Source organism: Acanthopagrus latus, chromosome 20, assembly GCF_904848185.1.
Source record: "Acanthopagrus latus isolate v.2019 chromosome 20, fAcaLat1.1, whole genome shotgun sequence".
NCBI classification, from domain to species: Eukaryota; Metazoa; Chordata; class Actinopteri; order Spariformes; family Sparidae; genus Acanthopagrus; species Acanthopagrus latus.
Genome location: NC_051058.1, coordinates 15,573,828 through 15,594,694, shown reverse-complemented (window position 1 = coordinate 15,594,694; position 20,867 = coordinate 15,573,828). Strand labels below are relative to the sequence as shown.

Here is a 20,867-nt window from a genome sequence, read left to right as displayed (position 1 = left end):
AATGGAATTAAATGTTTCATTTGTTGGCTGCACAGAAGTTGAAAGCAGATTAACAGAGTTACATGATGACATGAGAGACATCAGGTGAAATGAATCTGGGAAAAAAAAACAAAAAAAAAAACGGCGTGCTTGAATTATTCATCAAGAAATGAAGCTTCCTTTCCCGCTCCTGACATTTTTTCTGTGCGGTTTTCATGTCGTAAAATGTGAGAACGATCAGGTGTCTCCGCGGACGTTATCGCCTCTCAGCAGGGCGCACGCTCGCACCGTTTGACCTTTCACCAAACAAATACAGGATATTCATGGCAGTAACCTCATTTGCGCACCGATTACCTCATTGATCGGCCATTTAACCTGCATGCAATAGATTACACAGGCTCCCTGATCAATTTTTCATTACGAGCTGGTGATATTTAAAAAACTGCCTCACGCTGAGGTGTTCCGATAACGATCTTGGCACGTGACGTCACCCCCCACATGTATGTTAATCCGGTTTTGTGTGAAATAGAAATGCAGTGAGGAGCATTTCTGTGAAACATCTACAAACACTGGGCGAAGACGTTTCTCCTCGGGGGTCAATACGAGCCGCCTCTCTCCTCTTTGTTACTATTTCTATCTGTTCCAGAGGTGCACTTCCTTGTCATCCTCAGACTGCATCCATATGTTCTTTCACCTAAGCTCTCCGAGATCGATCCGGCCTCTGAGGGAATGAAATCTAAGACTTCTAAAACAAATCGATACCGCCCCAAAAAAAGAGAGTGTAATTATGAAGAGCATTGATTGAGATAAAGTTTGGCCAGAGCAGTTTTTAGGTATTGTCTGTCATCACTTTTTTTCTTTCTCTGATCCTCACAGAGCCGCCGTGCCTCGCCGAGCTGGAGAGGATCCAAGTGCAGGAGGCGGCCAAGAAGAAGCCCGGTAAATGCATTTATCAAACGAGTGCTGTGAAGTTCAGGATGTCTTTTGATTGAAGGTTTCTGCACTCGGCGCCTTTTCTTCGACATGAGATCGTCAGTTCAGATCATTCCAAGGCTGCGTTAGTTAGCCGGGAACTGCGCCGTCTAGCTGGCGTGTGCCCCCGCCGGGTCTCCTGGGTGCACTTACGTAACTGCGGAGGCCGGTGCAGCAGGCGAGAGGCTGGAGGAGGCTCATTTAAGAGATCACAAGCACACGGCTAGGATTAGGCCCTAATCAGTCGATGGTGGGGCGGTGTGAGGGGGATTAGAGGGCAGCGCTGGCTTTGGGAAAGAGCGAGGCTAATGCGCCTGTTTGGCTCTCTGTGAAACCCCATGCCACAGTTTCTACCCAGCATGCTCCAAACACAAAGATCTTGCTCCTCGATCCCTGAAGCCCTCTTGTCTCATTGCTTGTGCTTCCTCTAGTTTGGAGGTGGTGGTGAGGGGCGGGTGGTGGTGGTGGTGGTGTGGGGGACTCACTGCTTGTTAGAGAACTTCGCTCTGGGTTTGACAAGAGCGTCCTCAGGGAGGCTGGAACGCCGGAGCTCTGTCGCCGAGGCTGTCACTACATTCTTACATGCCACTGTCTCAGCACAGAGAAACTACACGTCATCGTCATACCGTGTGATTTCACATCCAGCGGCATATGCATGAGTGTGTAAAACAAAACAGCTTTTTTTTTTTCCTTCTTCTGTCTCGGTGGTGTTCTCTGCCCAAAGATCAGTCTCTCTATCCCGACTGATGGTCTCATCACAGGTCTGCTAAGGCACGCCAGCATGCTCGTTTGTGCAGCACTCAGGCAGCGTGAGGCAGCGCGCCATGGGTATAAATATTTAACAACTAATCATGTGCACACGCTCTCGCAGGGATGTACATCCCCAGCTGCGACGAGGACGGCTACTACAGGAAAGTTCAGTGCGACCAGAGCCGAGGGGAGTGCTGGTGCGTTGACCAGCACGGCGGAGAGATGATGGGCACCAGAATCCATGGCAACCCAGACTGCGGTAAGCAATCCACAAGATAATCCACAGTCCTCGTTGTGAGCATTTCTTATTTAGGAACCGTTTTCTTTGTACTGAACTACACGCTCAACCCTATCACCGCACGGAAGGAAGCGTACGTCTACTTACGGACGAGAGGTTCGCAAACTATGGTGACAGCTCAGCCGAGGAGTAAGCCATTAATGTCTACATGTCGTGGGCACGTGACTAGATGCACACATCCCTCTGCGCTGTGTCGGGGCGCAAATATCTCAGCTACTCCTACCAAAACAATCTAGATGAATAAGCTGCACCACAGGTTAAATTTCAGATTTGTTTGAACTGTATTGATGCAACCATTCGAAACCCCTAGTTGGATCTCAGCATCAGATAAGTGTGTTAAAAATGACTCTCTCATTTGTTATTTTTGATTAATTTGCTAATCGTTTAGTTTATGAAATGCCAGAAAATGATCGTTACTAGTTCTAAAACCTCATGGTGACGTCCTGAAATCTTTGCTGTGTCTGAGCAACAGTCCAAAACCCAAAGATACTCAATTTAAAATAATGCTTGCCACAAAAAAAAAGTTTTCACATTTTGACATTTTTATTGGGTCATTATCCGTCAGTCAGCTCATCGATACGCTAATTGTTTTGCTGTCGATGCAAAATCCAATCCTCATGTGTTCATCGTCTGGTTCCAGATGAAGTGGTGGGGTACTCCGGAGATTTTGGCAGCGGAGTGGGATGGGAGGATGAAGAAGAGAAGGAGGCGGAGGACAACGGAGAGGAAGCAGAAGAGGAGGAGGAGGAGGAGGGCGAGGCAGACGATGGCGGGTACATCTGGTAGGACTGTCTGACCCCACGCGGAGAGCCGAGTCACAGCTGCCGGCCTGGAAATCTACAAAGATGGCTCTCTCCTTGCAGCAAAAGATTTTGGTATCGGACTCGGGAGGCATGGAATTGTGTATCATCCTGGTGGGATATGTGGTGCTGGTCCTAGGGGATGAGACAATGACCAGTTTTTGTCTTAGATATGTGTAATTGCTTCATTCTCCTCTCTGTTTTTTGAGCAACGGAGCTTTTTGTTTTGCCGTCCTGGAAAGCAGGACCCACTGACTACTGCGCCATAGGTAGCTAAAGTCCATCAGAATTCCAATCTTGTCCGATCGCCATCTATGCATATAGAGATTACCCATAATTTTGTATCGTGTGAACAGTTGCTTGAGCATTAGAGCCGCCGTCCCACTGGAATGACCAGAGATTTCAACTTTTAAGGATTAGTTTGACATTTTGGGAAATAGGCTTGTTTGCTTTCTTGCTGGGAGTTTCATCACTCTCACATTAAAGGTACAATATGTAAGAAATCGTCACCTGTCAGATGAATTCTCTAAACAAATAGGGAACAGCTGTTATCTGCTAACGGTAGCTGCCATTAGCTAGTTAGCTCAGTTAGCAGTGCAGCTAGCAATCCTATTAGCTGGCTCTGCCCAGAGCGGGATTACCGGGTGAGTGCTGGTGTTGTTTGCATCATTAGCATAGGAGCCCAAGACTGCTGAAAAGAGGAAGTTTTCAGGGTACAAAGCAGGGATTGCTGGAGGGTAGTGGCGCCGGAATGGGTGCCAGTACCCGAGCTAGTTCTGGGCTCAGCAGCCTCACAGTTTTTTAAATATTTTAAACTAAAGAATTTACATATTGCACCTTTAAATAGGAAGCTAGAGCTTGGAGAGGGATAGCTTAGCCTAGCATAAACACTGGAAATAGATGCCTCAGTGCATTTAAAGGTACAAATCAGCCCAAACCTTTTGAAGCTCATTATTGTACAACCGGTTTCGTCTGCACAAAAACCAAATTGTGAAAACATCCAGGAGGTCACATGAAGAAATGGCGCTTTTACAGCTCCTGCAGAGAATAAACAAAAAGGATGACGTGCTCGTCAGTGAGCTTTAGAGGAGGCGCCGGGTGGATTTAGACACATCTAGACCGAGACATGCTAGCTTTAAACAAAACAACAGAACAACAGAGTTAGCGGCTAACTGGTGAAGACAGCATTTAGCAGTTAAAGAGCCCAATTTTCCCTCAGGAGTTGGTGGAGACCAAAAACAGAGCTAAAAGATGGTGAATTTTGGACTTATATTCTTCAGGTGGCCAGAAAAAAAACTTGAAATGGATTGCTAATGCTACTCAATGTCTACTGTGTAAATGTTTGCTAACAAGTTCGTCATATCACCCTTAAAAGTGATGCCAAGTCAATATATTGTTCACAATTTATTTCCGCAGCCCCCTAGTGGCCAAACAGAGCAGTCATTGCAGCTTTGATTTAAGCTAATCCGAGCATCTTCTGGCGTGGTGTTGCTCTTCTCATCTCTCTAGAATGGGTCGCAAATACTGTAAGTGTATTTCCCGAAATGTCAAAGTATTCCTCTGAAGCAGGTCAGTGCAATGTGGTTACATATTTCCAAACCGACTCTGTACATAAATCCAGCATAAATGATCTGTGACGCAGATTTGACTTTGACTTGTTTAACAGGTGCACCCACAGGATGGATCCACTTATACAGGACCTACATTTCCAGTCAGATTACTTTTATCGAAAAACCTGTAGAATGTACTATAATGACCCCCCCCACCGAAAATGCACCTTGAGTAGAAAAAACACTAGTCGCTCTCTTCTGCTAACTCTGAAATCATGTCAAAGAATGTGCCACAACTATGTTTTTATTCTGAGTTTGCAAATTGGAAAAAAAAAAGATCTGTATTTTGTGTTTATATGGAAAAAAAAACGTGTGCATTTACTTGAAGTTCTGTGTGTATACTTTTTTTTTTTTTATCTATGAGAATATCGTCGCGTGTCTTCATTCATGCTATTGGTAGGCCAGACATTTGGTTGTTTTTAGTATTGCATGTTAGTAAATAAGAATGTACTTCTAGGCTGAGCACTTTACTAATAAAGGCACTGGAGCCAAAACTGTATGTTGAACTGTAATCTGTTGGAACAAGTTTGGAAAAGTGATCCATTTTGTCGCTGCGGTGCCGCTGAGTCATATCTATATCGTCCTCTATATTTAACGACGAGGTTTAGTTGTAATGATCCCGCCAGATGAAGAAAAAAAAAGGGGAATAGTGGGCTTTGGGTGGCCTGTGGGGAAATTAAATGAATTCACAAGATAAAGGCAGGTTGATTGTCTTCACAGTGGGAAGGTGGTCAGGAGAGGATATGTATCACAGACTGCAGCACTCAGCTTTTTTTGTACCTCGGGAGATCCATATTTTTTAAATTTAGCTTGTGCGGTAAAAACAGCTTTTGAGCATAAACGGACCGACACAACCCCTCCAGCCGACCTTACACGCAGCGTTTTTCGCTTAACAAACACAAGCTGGATGCATAAATGTGAATATTTTGGAGCGCGGAGCTACTTTCTCTTGACCTTCGGGCCCCCCACCTGGTGTGTGAAGCACTGATTACCGAAGCTTATTACAGCTAAAGCCTGTAACTACCGCAATTACATCTGATTATGTTTAACAAGGCATTAACTAAACACAATTTCATCATCGTCTACAGTCGCTGGGCCCGCAGTGGAATAAAAAGTGAGGAAGTTGATCAAGCTGCAGAGTCTCCTCTGAGTTGGGGCACAAGCGGAGGGGGGGGATATTTTGCTGCATGGGGATTATTTTGGTGCTCAGCTGCCACCTCATGCCAGAGGAACAAATTACAGCCCGAATGGCATCACACTAATTGACCACAATGTGGAAAGACGCCACTGTCACAGGGCATATGGATGGTAGAATCTGCAGTGACTGGATCCTGCAGTACAGCCACTACAATGCTACAAACAATCATAGGACAAAAACTATAAATTTGCCTAAAAATTCAAATTCAGTCATTATCCACTTCACTCAACCCCCTTTTGCTAATGAAAAGACTGGCGGAGCTTCGTAGTCCAACAAAACATTTCTGCAGCTTCACAGACAAAACGGCGCTGCGGCATCGTCCTTGTTAAGTGAAGCAGATGGGGATATGTTTTTACAAAAAGCAACTGAGAGGAAAAAAATAAAATGGCTCTGTACAGTTAATGTGGTGTAATTCGACTCTCCTGAAGCCAGTTTAAAGAGACGTTATTTATACCCTGGACGCCCAATTAAGCATTCGCCTCCAGTTCAGATGGGGTGCGTGCTTTCAGCTTAAAAGGGGATTTAAATAAGGTCTTTTCAGATCAGGCCTTCTGGAGACAAACTCTATGGAGCCATTATGTGTCTGCTTTCCGTTGTTTTTTTGTAGTTTTTTTTTTTCCATTTTAAAACAAGTCCCCTAATTGTCCGTTGTTTGGGAGAATTCTGCAATACTGTTTTGCTCTGAAGCTCCAGAATCTGACTTTCCATTGGTATGAGTGTGAGAAGATAACGACTAAATATTCATTTTTGGGTGAACTTATCCTTTAAGTCTTGTGATACATTTTAGATAAGGTAATAAATACTTTTTCTAATGTTTAATGAGCAGAAACAAGGCCAGGTCCCAGAAAAAAATCACCAAATAGAAAAAATGATCAGCCCTATTTCATCAGTAGTGTAGCTAATAGTGCAATATTTCCTCTTTAACAGGAAAACTAGAAAGTCTTCCAAAATGGAACAGCTCAATTACCAGGACTCGAAGATTTGAGTTAAAGATGGCATCACCAAAATGATTACAAGTCATCCTGTGGAGAACGTCTGAACCAAATGTCCTGACGATTCCTCCAACAATTGTAAAAACACAAATGGCAACCTGGTGGTGGCCAGCCCTGGAGGAAAGGTCAGTCAAGTCAAACGATTTTCCAGCACTGCCAGGCCCGACAACGAAAGGCTGCTAGGATTAGGGTAATGTGGTCACAAAAGCCTCGAGGCAGCGCACAGCAATTTGCTGCAGTTGGCTGATATTACAACAAGGCACTTCACAATAATTAAGCCTGGAGATAAAAGCATCAACAAATTTCTCCACGTCTGAGAGTGAAAAGAAAAATGTCAGTGATGTGTCAAAACAAAACATAATTGCACCACTTGTCTAATTGCAGTCCCGAATCCAAAATTACTCCAAGATTACAGCTGTCTGGCTTCACATTAGTCGATAGATAAGCCTTTTCTGATACAACGCCTATGAAAACATTTACCGCCTTAGACTTTACCTACCATATTACATATATTTTGTACTTGTATTACAGCCTTGTTTGTTATCATAACAATGGCTGAAGGAGGTTGGGTTTTCTGAATCTTTAAAGCCACTTCGTGTTAAGGGGAGAATTGTAAGTATCCCGAGATCTGAGCCCTGGGGGACACCACAGCAGATATGGTCACTAGAGGACAAGGATCCTCTGATAACAACAGAGATGGACCTTAGTTTTGTTCACTTCCCGCAGCAGGAAACAGGTTTATCTTGGAATATGTTTCCTCTTCGGTGTCACTCACACTATATTTGTATTCCCTAAGGACTAAAGCATGAAGCAGATGTTAAGCGAATGATATAATATGACAAGTAGAGGCCACACTTCAGATATTTTCCCTGAAGGGATATATGCTGGTTGCTTTAATAAAACAGAACAAGGAATACAAGTGTGTGAAAAGACTTTAATTGAAGTTAAAAATCAAAGTGACACATGATCAGTTTAGTCTTTATTACACATGAACCACTTAGTACATACATCAAGATCTATCTTTATGTGTGGATGTCGTCATTTTTTTCAGGTGAAATGATTTGCACAGATAATTATTCAAGTTATAGTTCAGTTTATAAATAACTCCAGTACCTTAAGTGTCAGCTAATGGGCAGCTACTATACAAACATTTACATCTGTATTATACATAATTTACAGGACTCAGCAACTGGGTCAGAACACTGTTCAAAGGAAAAGCGGTTTGTTTACATGCATGCTATATCTGAGTAAACACTCACGATTCGCTGTATAAAATCTGTTTCTTATGCGTCTTTCCATCTCAGTCACAAATATCCCTGCAAATATCAATAAATAAAACACTTTAAAATGTTAGACTGTAAACAAGACAAAGAACAGAAACACTTTAGCATTCAGATTGAAAAAACAATGGTTAGCATGTTCGCATGTTCACTCTCATATCTTTTCAGATAGTCAAAAAGTAAATCATATGCAGGATTTTAACCCTGTTGCACATCTTACATGCCAATTATGTGCCCTCATATTGCTATAAAGTAATAAATAACAAAAATAAATAAACTAATTAATTCATTAATGGCTCAGAGCTACATTTATCCCTTCTTACTCTCAAGTACAGTGGAGTAAGATTGTCTCTGCTACGGTGCAGTTGGTTATTCTACTTTATTGCACACTGACATTTTTAGGGCAACGCATTATTACAGCCTTCATGACATAATAAAGCAAGAGCAGCCATTGAAATGTTGTCAAGGTTCTGTATTAACATTTTATCACCCCAAAGTCAAAGATAATAAACACTCATTGTGGTCCGACTAAGACACCTCAAATTATTTCCTTCAGCGCAACATGTAACATCACTCGACATACATCGATCAGCCGTAACATTAAAAAGGACCTGCCTAATATTGTGTAGGTTCACTTTGAGGCATGGACTCCACAAGACGTCTAAAAGGTGTCCTGTGGTATCCTGTGGCACAAACACGTTGCTGGTCTGGAACAAAGAATCGCTTATGTCAGGTGCTTGGAGCAGGGTTATTGTGGCCAAGGACCTACTAAAACGGCTTATGGCTGCAATTTTTAAAACCCAGGGCTAATGTAGTGGGTTCTGTCCTATGTTCTGTGTTGTGCACTACTACCAGCCCAGATGCAGAACTTTGTTGCAAGTTAGGGCCTCGATGGATCTGACTTGTTCTGGTACATCACACACATTCTCAATTGGATTGAGGTCTTGGCAAATTAGTGGCCGAGTCATTATCTTTCACTCGTTTTCATGTTAATCAAACCATCCCTGAACAATTTTTGCAGTGTACCATTTTAGTGATACTAACCACTAAAGCAATCTATGCCAGACTGGCCATTTTGGACCCATCCTGACCCAGTTGTCTAGCCTTCAATTGAGCTTTTGTCAAAGTTGCTCTGGTCTTTATACTTGCCCATTTTCCCTGGTTCAAACACATCAACTTCAAAGTCTGACTGTTCACTTGCTGCCTAATATACTCCACCTTTTGACAGATGTCAGTGAAATAGGATGATCAATATCGTTCACTACCTTTTAGTCCTTTTAAATGTTCAAGCTGATCAGTGTATTGAAGAAAAAGATAGAGAAATAAACAAGCCAGTTCCATCAAGACACTGAATTTGAGAAGCGCCGTAGTCAGAACGCACTCATCAGTGTTCAATTTGACTCTGTTTACTTCATCATCTTTGGATTTATTTGTGGGACGTGCTGTCTTTTCTGCTTTTTTTGGTTTCTAAGGGGGATTTGACGTTGTTTTGGCTAAGCGCTTCGCCTGAAAAATATCTTTTGTTGAAGTCCAAATCTCTCCCTGCTAATCCCGAAGTCATTAGCATACATCTTTGGCTATATGCTTTGAAGGCAGTGGCTGCATAGCATTAGATTAAATGAACTAAAATTAATATTCTGCTTACTTGTTTGTCTAATTTTTGAAATCTAAACTTAGCCATCTTAATCTGATGTCAGACAAGCAGTAAACGACACACCACAACCACCAAATAAAGCAACACTGACGTGCACATATCTACATTCTTGCATAACGCATAACTGCTTTTGTTACAGCTCAGTTAACACGCACACTAATAACGCACAAAGGACAGTTCACCATGAACCACTTTTAAAAGTTTGCATAGAAACCTTTAAATCCTGAATAATTGCTTTAAGTGTTAAAAAAGAATATGCTCTTAATATGCTCTTAATAATAATACTGTTTGAAATCGGGGCTGATTGACACTGGCAAAGAGACAAGGTCTTTGTCATGCTTCATGAAAATGTGTCAAGGAAATCCCTTCTGGTTAAGCCTCATGTCAGTCGATGTACTGTGATAACCATCTGAAACCTTCCCCATAGCCTTGTTTTTTCAACACGCTGCACATGAAAATCTCCAGCGGTCGGGCGTTCAGCTCTTTCAAAGAGACATTTCCCTGTCAAGAACAATACGGATTAATGAGGACGACAGCAATCAGTGTATCCACGCATAGAGGGAGTGACATTTTATCACTTCTGTGAATTAAAACCACACGCCTACCTTTCCAGTAACTTGACCATCGAGCGCAAAAGCTCCTCTAAGTCCTCCTTCACTGATGGCCTCAGGACGGTCGATTTTATTACCCAACACCAACACGGGAACATTGACTATAGTCTCATCTCCGAGGAGAGCCTGGATACACAAGAGCAGTGCAATCATCATCAATCTGCTGTTAAGAGGCAGCAGCCAGTGCTGCGTGGTAGATATAGCTTGAAACAGTGATGTTTAATCTTACATCGAGTTCAGTCTTGGATTCTAAGAGTCTGTCGTGATCTGCACAGTCTACAAGAAAAACAACTCCATTCACAGCCGGCAGGTAGTTCTTCCACACTCGACGAGCTATGAACAAAGAAAAGAACAGTTTGTCCTCACAACAATTAATAATGGTGAATTACCTTCTCAGCTTGTAATAAGGCAGGTTTAACACCAAACTGGTGAAAATGTCACTGTAGCCTTACTGTTTCTATGTACAGTCACCTTCATATAGCGTTATGGTGGCTATATGATTGAGTTTTAATAAATGTTTTCAACTACTTTGGTGAATTGGACCTCTGCCTAGGTTGAAGTTGGTTGGAACTATCTTGGGGAATTAAATCTTTTTTTTATTTTTATTTTAAATAATAACAATGATAACATTTTAACTGCTTTGACATATGCCATAAAGCTAACGGGAGAGTGAAGGAGCTATAAGTCAGGCACATGTGCCGCCAACACAGTCTTGGAAAAGGTCTAATCAAAGGTCTAAAGCAGGGGGCACTGTCAGGAGCTGCACTTTTACTTAAACAATATAAATTGATGCCAAAAGACTAAGAGACAAATTCACCGTCTTACCCTGAGAGTTACATGCTGTGATAATCACTAAAAATGAACATAAACCACTTCATTATAATTTAGACATAGAGACTCTTCTTTCTGTCCTCCACAACCTCTGTATACAGGAACTCTCCACCTTTGAAACACAGTTCAGATGCGCTCACCATTTCAGCTTGAGCAGCTGATTTAACAACATGACACATCAGAGCCGCGGAGGCTACAGAGACACCATGTGGCAGCCATGAGAATTGTGATTAGTCAACCGGCAATTGGTCTAAAGATTTCTGACAGCAAGGCAGCGGGGAGCAAGTTAACAAAAAGGTTGAGTCATTTTCTGCTTTTAAACTAACAGACGACAACAGTTTTACCATATCTGTGTCACTGTTTAGGCAGCAGAAAATACTGACAACTGCCACATTTACATATTGTGTCAATACTGGCATAAATGGAGAGAGACCTCACCTTGTACATGTCCTCCCAGGTCAAATGTAGTGAATGTCATCCCGCCGATTGTCAGCTCTTCAGAAGCTTTGAGAAGAAGATAAAATTCAACAAGGATGGAAATTACACAGTAACATGATAATATCAGGTAATATAGCAAGACAGTCAACTAATTCTATGTAAATAAGCAGAAAGATATATTGAAAAATAAGTGAAATCATTTTCCTCAAAGAAGGAGTCACCCATACTGTATTTACTTATGCCAAAATAAATAGCATGCATCGAAATACAAGGAGACTTCAGCTTTGGATCGGCCCATCTTTGTTCTAACATGCCACCTTATGTAGTCTGACACATCGCTGTTTGAATCTCTCCTTACTTGGATGAAGTGTCGGCACATGTTGGCCAAGTCGGTCATCTTTCAACATGTGTAGGAGTGTTGTTTTACCAGCATTGTCCAGGCCCAGGAAAACCAGCTTCCCAGACTTTTTGTACAGACCTGGAAGAAAAATATTTCACGTCTCATAAATCACCCACAAAAATTGGATTTGAATATGTTTCCGACACTTATAGATATTGCAAAACTTTAGAAGGTACTTACCTAAGAACTGTAAAACACTACTAAACCCTCTGTAGATCCAGTCAAATAAAAACGACATCTTGGCGTTCTTTGACTGAAATGAGAAAGAGGTCAGATTATTACCACATATTGCACACAGTCAACATTATATATATTGTATCGGATCACTTCATATTGTGAGCTGTACTGTCTAAAAATGCATGTCAAATACATTTAAAACAGGCAGGAAAGCATCAAGAAACAGAACATTAAAACGAGTAATAGATAATAGGAAATAGAATAGGTTTAAAGGAGACAAGACAAAAATAAATAAGTCACAGTGCAGTTCAAAGCCTTGAATTTGCTTGAGAGAAAGGCTGTGGCAAACTGAAACATCTTCAGCCTTGATTTTTAAGAGATGAGAGTTGGAGCAGACCTGCAGCTTTCTGAGAGTTGCTTCACCGTCCACATTTAGTTCTGACTCTAGGGACTGAAGCAGACCTGTACCTGTCGACCTCAGGTAAAAGTACTAAATTGTGATTTGTCATAGCAGGAAAACCCCTTATGTAATTAACAATATTAAAGGACAAGAACTTTAGATGAGCTGGTATCAATGATTAGGTATTGTGCTAGCAGGCTCAATGTTTTTTTTCCACTGCATTACATCAATCAGGTGTTTTAAGTTCAACACTACGGCTCCACCCCCGCGTGTAGCAGGTGTCCTGTTCAGCAAGCTAAACTTCATGGACGTGTGTCAATAGACCTGTTTTAACCATCACCGTTTCTGGATGTCATAATAACTCCAGCTCAAAGTCCGATGCTATGAGTTATTAGATCTTACAGTTAACAATTAGCTAGCCAAATGATCATTTAACAGCGCTAGTTTTTATAATGCCAACATGACAGTGAAGCATATGTAGCCGTGTGTCTGTAGGTGCTGAGCTTTATTCAGTGTGCCTCGACTTAATGGTGAAAAACGCTTCATAGCTAGTTAGCATTAGCATGTTAGCTAACGTTAAACCTCTAGCACTTTCTAGAGTCTGATCTCACGCGCGGCAGGCCGAAGCTAAATGGTCTAGCGACAGCGCGAAAGCTCGTTAGTAACAAGAAAACAGCGGAATGTGTTTTTACTTCGTATTAACATCTAAATGATTTTCTAACTTTAGCGTTAGCTCACTTACCCCTCGGTACTGACCAGCAGCCCAGCGCTAAGTAGTATCGGTGGTCTCCTTGGAAACAGTCAGTCAAGTTCCGGTTCTTCTTCTTCGTGGTTTTATAATTCGGCGATGGGTAGCCATATTGCTGCAGTAGCGCCCCCATGGTGGCACTCAATGAGAGATACAGGGGCATCTTCCCCTCTGTTATGGATATTTATATAATAAATAAAATGAAATCTATAAAACTAAAATACATGAAATGCTAGAGATATTTATCTGAAAGCAGGGCTTTAATATACAGTGTACATGTGTGACCAAATATGGTTGTAGGAACCCTTAATTTCCTCTTTCCTCACATACTTGTATGGTAAAATGTGAATTATATGGTGAAATTAGGCTGCATTAATCCTTTATGACAATTTTTTTTTTTTTTATCAAAACGGGAAATATCTACCAATGTGGACCACCAGTAAGCCTGTATCTGTAAATATGCTTGAAGTGGCGAAGCTTATTTCATCAAAATTCTTTGAAACCTTTATTCCAGTATTGAACTGCACATTTAGAACAAACAGTGAGTATTACATTGAGAAGACTGGCAATCATGATCAGGAAATCTGAATTAGAAATCATAAAAATCAGGTGATGATAAGGAAAAGAGGTAGTGGTCTTATCTTACTAGCTGCATGAGAACACTTTATTCGGTGCTGGAATCACAGTTTCTAACCACATTATCAAGGATACAGAGCTTATTAAAGCTTATTGTTTAATTGCAGCCTGCAGAAACAACCCCTTGGGGCTTATCCACTAAAAGCCAAAGACTTTAATAACCAGTCATTTGCACTGTTAAGTAGCTGTTATATTTTGGCAACTCTGAAGACACCATTTATTAGCCTGCAGGCAGCGATGCACTTTGTTGTATGGCCACGTGGACCATTGGGTGGAGGACTGTACAACATTGTGTGTATGTGATCTCTGTCTGTCTATCCCCTCCAGGACACCACCATCCACTATAGATCCACACTGCAAGCCTCAAGTCTATGTGATAATGACAACATGTGATAGTGGTGATGTAATGAATACTGTACACAACCTCGGGCTTTACGGTGGTTTATTATAATGTTCTGTCAAGCTTGAAATTACTGGCGGGCAGTTTTGACAACAACAGCATCAGACATCCAAGAAGAAGTGAAAATAAAAGAAGCAGGCTTCATTCTTTATTTGAAACCACATTAGCTTCAACAAAGTGATTGCAGAAACAACAACAATTTAAAATCACACAGCATTAGGCAAATGTAAAGATCAGAAGATGAATGAAATGACTCTACATGAGGAACCATAGGACTAAATATCAGCAACCTATAATAGAAGCAAAAGAAATGTGACCTAAATCAGGTGAAGAAAGACAGAAGTGCTGGGAGGAGTGAAGGTTTCTGCCCTGGGATTCCCTCCTTACTTTTCATAATAGAACCATTTGTCAACTGAAAGAAAATACAAAAATAAAGAAATATGTGATTTCCATGGAGAACCAACCATATTGCAGCTTTAATAAACCAAATAAATCTACAGACGCTCACCTGAACTCGGAATAGGTTCTTCAGCTCCAAAAGCACTGGCCTGTAAGAGTCAACAAAATCATCCGTTAAACAAACGCAGTGGAGGAATAACGGTGCAGCTTCGATACTACAGATGGATGCGATGGAGAAATTGTGTTGAAGGTGTTGAATGTTGGCGGATTTCTTTGCTATGCTGTGAAAGCCATGAGATGCAGGTTTCCATTTTTTCCTTGTGTTGCCAAATAATTGTGATGAAGTGAAAGGAAAGAAACCAACAACGGTATGCTAATCATTTCAAGTCTCCTTAAAGGGAAAGGTCCCCTCAAAATCTAAAGATACACATTTTTTTCTCCTACCTGTAGTGCTATTCATCCACCGACTAGATTTTTTATTGAATTGCAGAGTTTTGGAACCAGATGGCTTCTGGTGATCAAAGCACCACAGCAATGTCTCTTTTTAGAAATCATGACCCAGTTAATCAAGATAACCCATAAGTCTTGTTGTGAGCAGTTTGGGACGATCCGAGGAGCACATGAATGCAAAATCAGTCCACTCAACTGGCTAACATTAAAGCTTAGCCAAGAAAGACACCATTGCCGTTTACATCCTGTGGATGAAGCTTTTCATCCAGTAGGAGAATGATTCCATCTACACAGGGATATGGTGAGTGGATGTGGTTTGCAAGAAAGAAAATAGTTCCTGCATGGAACTGCTCTCAACAAGGTCTGAGGATTATTTTGAGTAACCGGGTCATGATTCCTGGAAAGAGACATTGCTGTTGAGGTTTTTTCAAGTGCCATCTAGTGTTATTATATTCGAGAGGAGGGAGATCTCTCCACAGACGATATCTCCAAAACTTGGCAGCTCACAACAAAACAGTCAAGAGGGATGAATAGCACTACAGTTAAGAGGCAAAATATGGATTTTCGATGTCGGGGTGTACTCTCCCTTTTTACGGATGGTCTTTTAAATCGCTGAATTTCAAAATAAAACAGACTTACAGACTTGACAACAGTCTCTGCATCCCCGGCTGAGCAGCAGAACGGACTGTCTGACACACTGGTGTTCATACTGAGTGAAGAAGGAGAGGGGAAGGGAAAAAAAGAAACAACTTCAGCCTTAAAACAACATTCTCTCCCTATAAGCTCCTCTTTGACAAGAACCTGTAATCTTAATCAAGAAAAAAAAACATTTAAGGGGAGCTATAAAAAAAGGCATATATTCAGAGTGTCTTTACTTCAAGTGAGGTAAGAAGGTTATTTAACAGTCCATTAGCAAAGCGGATTCACACTCAGTGCCTGATAATTATCTCAAGGATGTTACAGCGGGAAATAACATTAAAAGCATTCGTCTCATGTACTAAATTGGACTCACCAGTTTAACTCCCCAGCGTCAGTCTTCTTAGAAATCAGTGCCTTCCAGAACTCGTGGGTGCTCTTGATTGTTTTAATGGCAAAGTCCTGCAAGACACACATATGTAAATACTACCTTTTTTTCTTACTATAGGCTTTTGAAAAAAATAAATATGCTGAAAGGTGCAATATGTAAGATCTGTAGTTAAAAACACAGAAACAATTTACCAAACTTATCAACAGAATGTAAAGAATTAACAGTTTGTGTTGTCGCAAAGATATTTACCGAAGCTAGCATGCTAACTAGCTAGCCAAGGCCTGTCACGGTCACTGTCACGGTCCAAGGCTCAACATCAATGCTGCTCCGAGCTGCCAATCCTAGCTGCACGGCTAACTGAGCTAACCAGATAATGCAGCAGTTAGCGGTTACTCTGGTGACATACTGCCTCCTGTTGGTTTGGTGTATGGATTCAACAGGTGGTCAAAGCTTACATATTGCACCTTTAACAGACAAAAATAAGCAATCTAAGGAATTTTTTTTATCTCATTATCCCTCAAAAAAAGTTGTATTATGTTCTAATTTGTCAGATGCGCATCAATCTCATAGAACTCTTCAGAAATAGATATAAAAACAGTCATATATCAGTAATCTTTAATACAGAACACAAATACTTTAGATACGAGATTAAAAAGATTACCCTGTCCTTGAACTCTCCGTTGAAAGCAAACTGGTTTTCAGGCTTCCCATCCGGGACTTTATACCGTTTGAACCAATCAAAAGTCGCCTCCAGGTATCCAGGCTTAAGTCGTCTGACATCATCAATATCTGCACACCAACAACAAAGAAGAACTCTGAAATTCAGAATAATTTGTCCAAGTTTTCCAGCAGACTCCACCGCAGGTTATCTGTACCATTAAAGTCGGCAGCTTCAGGGTCTTCTGTATTGATCACAATGACCTTCCAGTCTGTTTCCCCCTCATCGATCAGAGCCAGAGTTCCCAACACCTTCACTTTGATTATTTCTCCTCGAGAGCACACCTGAGAATCAAAGGCACAGATTAGAAAAAAAGCTGCAAACAGTTCAATCAAATCTGTCTCTTCAAAGCTCCTCCTCGGGGACGTTCCATCACCTTATTTCCAATATCACATATATCAATAGGATCATTGTCGCCGCAGCATCCTGTGTCGCTGTCCTTGTGGTGGGGGTCCTCCCATGTCTGTGAGAAGAGACAGAACATGTTAGCTAGAGCAGGAAAAGGCAATCCGGTTTCCTATTACCTGATAATTGTTGGAGCAGGACTTGCCTGTGGAATAGCTCCATAATTCCAGATGTAGCCTTTGTGAGGAAACACGTTCGCTACGTAACGGAGATTCCCCTTCTTCAGGTCTTGTTTCAGCGGGTTGAGAGGATCTTTGGTGGCGATCTGAGAAACAGACCGTCAAAACACAAGTTACAGCAACTGGCTAAAAACGGAGGGTGGCACTGACCCACTACGTGGACTGGAAAAAATGCATCTAGTAATTTCTTCACTTTTTAATAAAACCATGAAACTTTATTGGTTTCAAAGAAAAAGGAAAACAAATGTTGCAGATTTAGCCAAACAAAGGTTGTGAAAGGTTAGTGTGCCAATGAGGACACTGTTGCGGACAAGCACTTGAGGTGGCATCAGCATGCCTTTGATTTGAGGACACTGTAGTCGGCTCTTCCACAGGTAAGCCAGTCATCCCTTGAGCTCTTAAGTTGGCTGCAAGACAGGATGCCAGGGACGTCGCAAATGCAAATGCAAAAGCAAAAAAAAAGCCTTCTTGAAGTCCACAGTGGAGGAGAGTGAAGAGTAGAATAAAATCTTTTGAAAGCTAAGTTGCCACGGTCATATCTGTGCGAACATAAAAAATGTCCAAGGCCCCAAAACTGTGTAAGTATCCCAAATTTCATGCTTTCATTGAAAGGTGGACATCATAATTCACATACACCGAGAGTGTGAGGACAGAACGTGCCACTGATGTCATAAATGAATATAGAAAACAGATATGAAAACGTACCTCCATCTTTGCATTTGTCCATCTTGGAACCTCCACAACGGCGTGAAAGATATTCTGCAACATGCTCAGCAGTTAATGCAATTTTGTTACACCAAGGATACATTTATGTTCTTGTTGTTAGATACATTCATATTATACTCGTCTTCCTAAAATGGATGACAGCGATTATAGGCAGACATAGCTTAAACTTTAGTAATTGGGATGTGTAAGCAAGTGTGCCAGTATAACACTGTAAAATTGAGGTTACGGAGCATTTCATTTTAGCACAAACAATGTTTTTTTACATACGACCTATGTCGGGCAAACAGTGGCCTCCTGAACCTGTGATGAACCTTTTTTTTCCCTCTCCACACTTTGTAGTTGTAGTTGTTTCAGTGTTGTAGTGCTGAGTAAAGTCACATCAGTCAGTGAAGGTAGCACACTGACTGTGGCCCCCAGGTGGTACATGGAACAGCATCTGTTCACTGCTGCAGACAAACTGACAATTGGCCCCACAGTGTAGACTCTGGCTAACAACAGGCAGGAAATAAAGTTCAAATTATTGATTTTCTCAATATGGTCAACTCATTTCGGTCACCTGGAGGGCAGAGTTAATACTTTTGAAACTACAATTCATGCATGTACATATTTATATTTAAAAACTCATTTATATGAAGGCATTATTATATCTGAAAGGCAGCAGATTGGTTTAGGCAGGTTTTTACATGTGTTTCTCTTGTTGTTTTGCTGGTTTTTATGTATGTCATTTTCTATTTTGGTGTTGTGTATTTGCTTTGTATCTGTTTTAATTGCCTTTATCTTACCTTCACAGTATTTTGTTTCACTGGGCAAGCACCTTGCAATCTTCTACTACTTGTATTATTACAAACGTTGGGTTTACAGCAATGAGACTGACAAGAAGAAGTATTTTGATCTATACAGCACGTCCCCAGCAACAAGTGTTTGACCTATAGAGGTGCAAATAGCTTTATTGGACTCTAAACAGTCTGCAGTATGATCTGTGACACACTGAGCTCACCTCTGCTTCATTTGCGTAGACGGGGATGTCGTGGAAAGGGGAGACGTACTTGCCTGCAGAGTTTTCTACGCGAAAAAGAAATGCATTTTTTTTAGCACGGATAAAATTCAACTCTATGAGAAGATCTATTCATGAGGCTCCAGGATCACTGGTCCTCACTTCAGTTATTACAGTAGGTGTTGCTACATAGGAAGTAAATGAAGCAACTGTCACACTATGCACAATCCAAAAGAGGGAACATCCCCACACTAACACACACAAACTACCATCAGAGTGGCTGTGCTTACTGAAAAACACCCTGTAGTCCTGCGTGTTGGGCCTGCCCCTCTCCTCGACGCTGAAGCTCATGTCCGTCGCTGCTGTCAGACTCTCCCTCTGTCGGTCCGAGCACTGATCCAGGATCACTAAGAGGCTCCTGACTGACAGGCAGTCATCGAGGCAGAGGCAGTGGGCATGCGCACTGCTTTAAGCCGAGGGGGTTAGAGAGCTTGACAGCTTCCTGCATGTGACAATAGGCCCCTGCTGTGTGGAGAGTGTGGCAGCCAGATGACAGAGCCATGCTGGGCTTCATGCATGGTTACATGATTGGCGTCTGTTGCCACCAAGTGTAAATAAAACCTGAGAGAGATGATCAGAACAGCAAACAACAGCTGATTTTTCTGATTGCCACCTCTCCATAGGGTTTAATGTGAAGTTTCGAGTACCTTCTTAGCGTGTGAAGTGATTTGTTTTCCATCTCCCTGCTGTAAGCTGAGGCTCCGGAGAGCTCTTTTCAGACAAAAACAGATGGAGCCGTCTGGTGTTAGCTGTAAGCCAATTAGCGAGACGGATTATGTGGCGTGCCGGTGTCGTGACTTCTTGCCACTTGAGTTTCACTCTAGCTATTTGATAACATACTTATAGGGCCCTATTTTTAGAAACATTATTTCTGAGCATTGTTAACAGGAGAGATTGTTATGCACCCAGAAAACCCACTGATTCTAAATCCACAGAGGTTAGGAAATGTAATGTTTTCTGGTAAAATAATGTTCAGAGCAAAATCAAAGTCAAACCCAGACTGTGCACAAAGGTTGCTTTTAATGAAGGAGTGCAAATATGATCTGAGAGGTGTCTGTAAGCAAAAAATCTGAATCTAAAATTGAGTAATCCACTTTTGATTTCCAAAATAAAGGTTTTTTAAGGTTAAGTGTGAAGGCGTATAAACACAGACCGCATACTTTGTTTATCATGTCTATACTGTTTGTACTAACTGTTTTATGTGTGATGACACGATGAAAATACTGCTACTACTAAAATAAGTGACTTTTATGTCTCAGATCCATTGATTGTATTGTCAGGGTCAAGTTTGGCATTTTATGGCCCTTCCCATGTTACAAATGGAGAATAATAGTGTGACCAAGTAACCAAAAGCTTCAGCTTTCAGTGTTTAAAGTTATCTATGTTAAAGTGGATAACTGCATTGAAAGAAATCATTTCAAATAAAGTGACACAGTGTAGCTTATTTTAACTATTTTATTGGTTAATCTATGTTTTGTCCTACTGCATGTGCCCTTTTTAGTTTTAGTTTTAGGACTGTGCTGCATGGTGATTCTGCACTTTGTACAAATGCGAACAATTAATTAATATAGTAGCTGATTCAGTTATGACATCATTAAAGCAAGCTGTAGTTTTAATGTTACATTTACCAGAGCTACAGTACATCATTGTAGGTAGTTATTAATTGTCCATACCATTTTCTATGCTTTTGCACATTTTTCTAAAATTCTATGGTGTATTTACTTAGAACTAACTG

General features: G+C 41.3%; 3 protein-coding genes across 8 annotated transcripts in view; 1 reads left to right on the top strand and 2 right to left on the bottom strand.

The window, feature by feature from the left end:
* The window catches only part of LOC119009405 (testican-2-like), a 47,346-nt gene extending 42,443 nt beyond the window's left edge, over positions 1–4,903 (top strand). For both annotated transcript variants that reach the window (XM_037080651.1, XM_037080650.1), the window contains 3 exons: positions 856–918; positions 1,823–1,960; positions 2,640–4,903. In XM_037080651.1, coding sequence (XP_036936546.1) covers positions 856–918; positions 1,823–1,960; positions 2,640–2,785 — 347 coding nt within the window. In that variant the 3' untranslated portion in view covers positions 2,786–4,903. The remainder of the gene's footprint in view (positions 1–855; positions 919–1,822; positions 1,961–2,639) is intronic.
* sar1aa (secretion associated, Ras related GTPase 1Aa) lies at positions 2,791–13,204 on the bottom strand. Of its 5 annotated transcripts, XM_037080659.1 has the most exons (8): positions 13,133–13,204; positions 11,994–12,066; positions 11,772–11,891; positions 11,414–11,479; positions 10,374–10,477; positions 10,139–10,270; positions 8,515–8,586; positions 7,514–7,915 (listed from the first exon to the last, which is right to left on the bottom strand). In XM_037080659.1, the coding sequence occupies exons 2-8, from the start codon at positions 12,049–12,051 to the stop codon at positions 7,904–7,906; spliced, it is 564 nt and encodes a 187-aa protein (XP_036936554.1). In that variant the 5' UTR covers positions 12,052–12,066; positions 13,133–13,204; the 3' UTR covers positions 7,514–7,903. The 5 variants fall into 5 exon arrangements, with proteins under 5 accessions (XP_036936551.1, XP_036936554.1, XP_036936553.1 ...); XM_037080656.1 differs by lacking the exons at positions 7,514–7,915; positions 8,515–8,586 and adding an exon at positions 2,791–2,934; XM_037080658.1 differs by having other exon boundaries at positions 7,514–10,034.
* Positions 13,205–14,199: 995 nt separating this feature from the next.
* Positions 14,200–19,520, bottom strand: ppa1a (inorganic pyrophosphatase 1a). The gene is made up of 11 exons (XM_037081558.1): positions 19,363–19,520; positions 19,076–19,140; positions 18,058–18,111; positions 17,319–17,438; positions 17,145–17,231; positions 16,926–17,052; positions 16,712–16,839; positions 16,036–16,121; positions 15,663–15,732; positions 14,683–14,722; positions 14,200–14,586 (listed from the first exon to the last, which is right to left on the bottom strand). Exons 1-11 carry the CDS (start codon positions 19,421–19,423, stop codon positions 14,558–14,560), a joined length of 867 nt encoding a protein of 288 aa, XP_036937453.1. The 5' UTR covers positions 19,424–19,520; the 3' UTR covers positions 14,200–14,557.
* Positions 19,521–20,867: the final 1,347 nt, after the last annotated feature.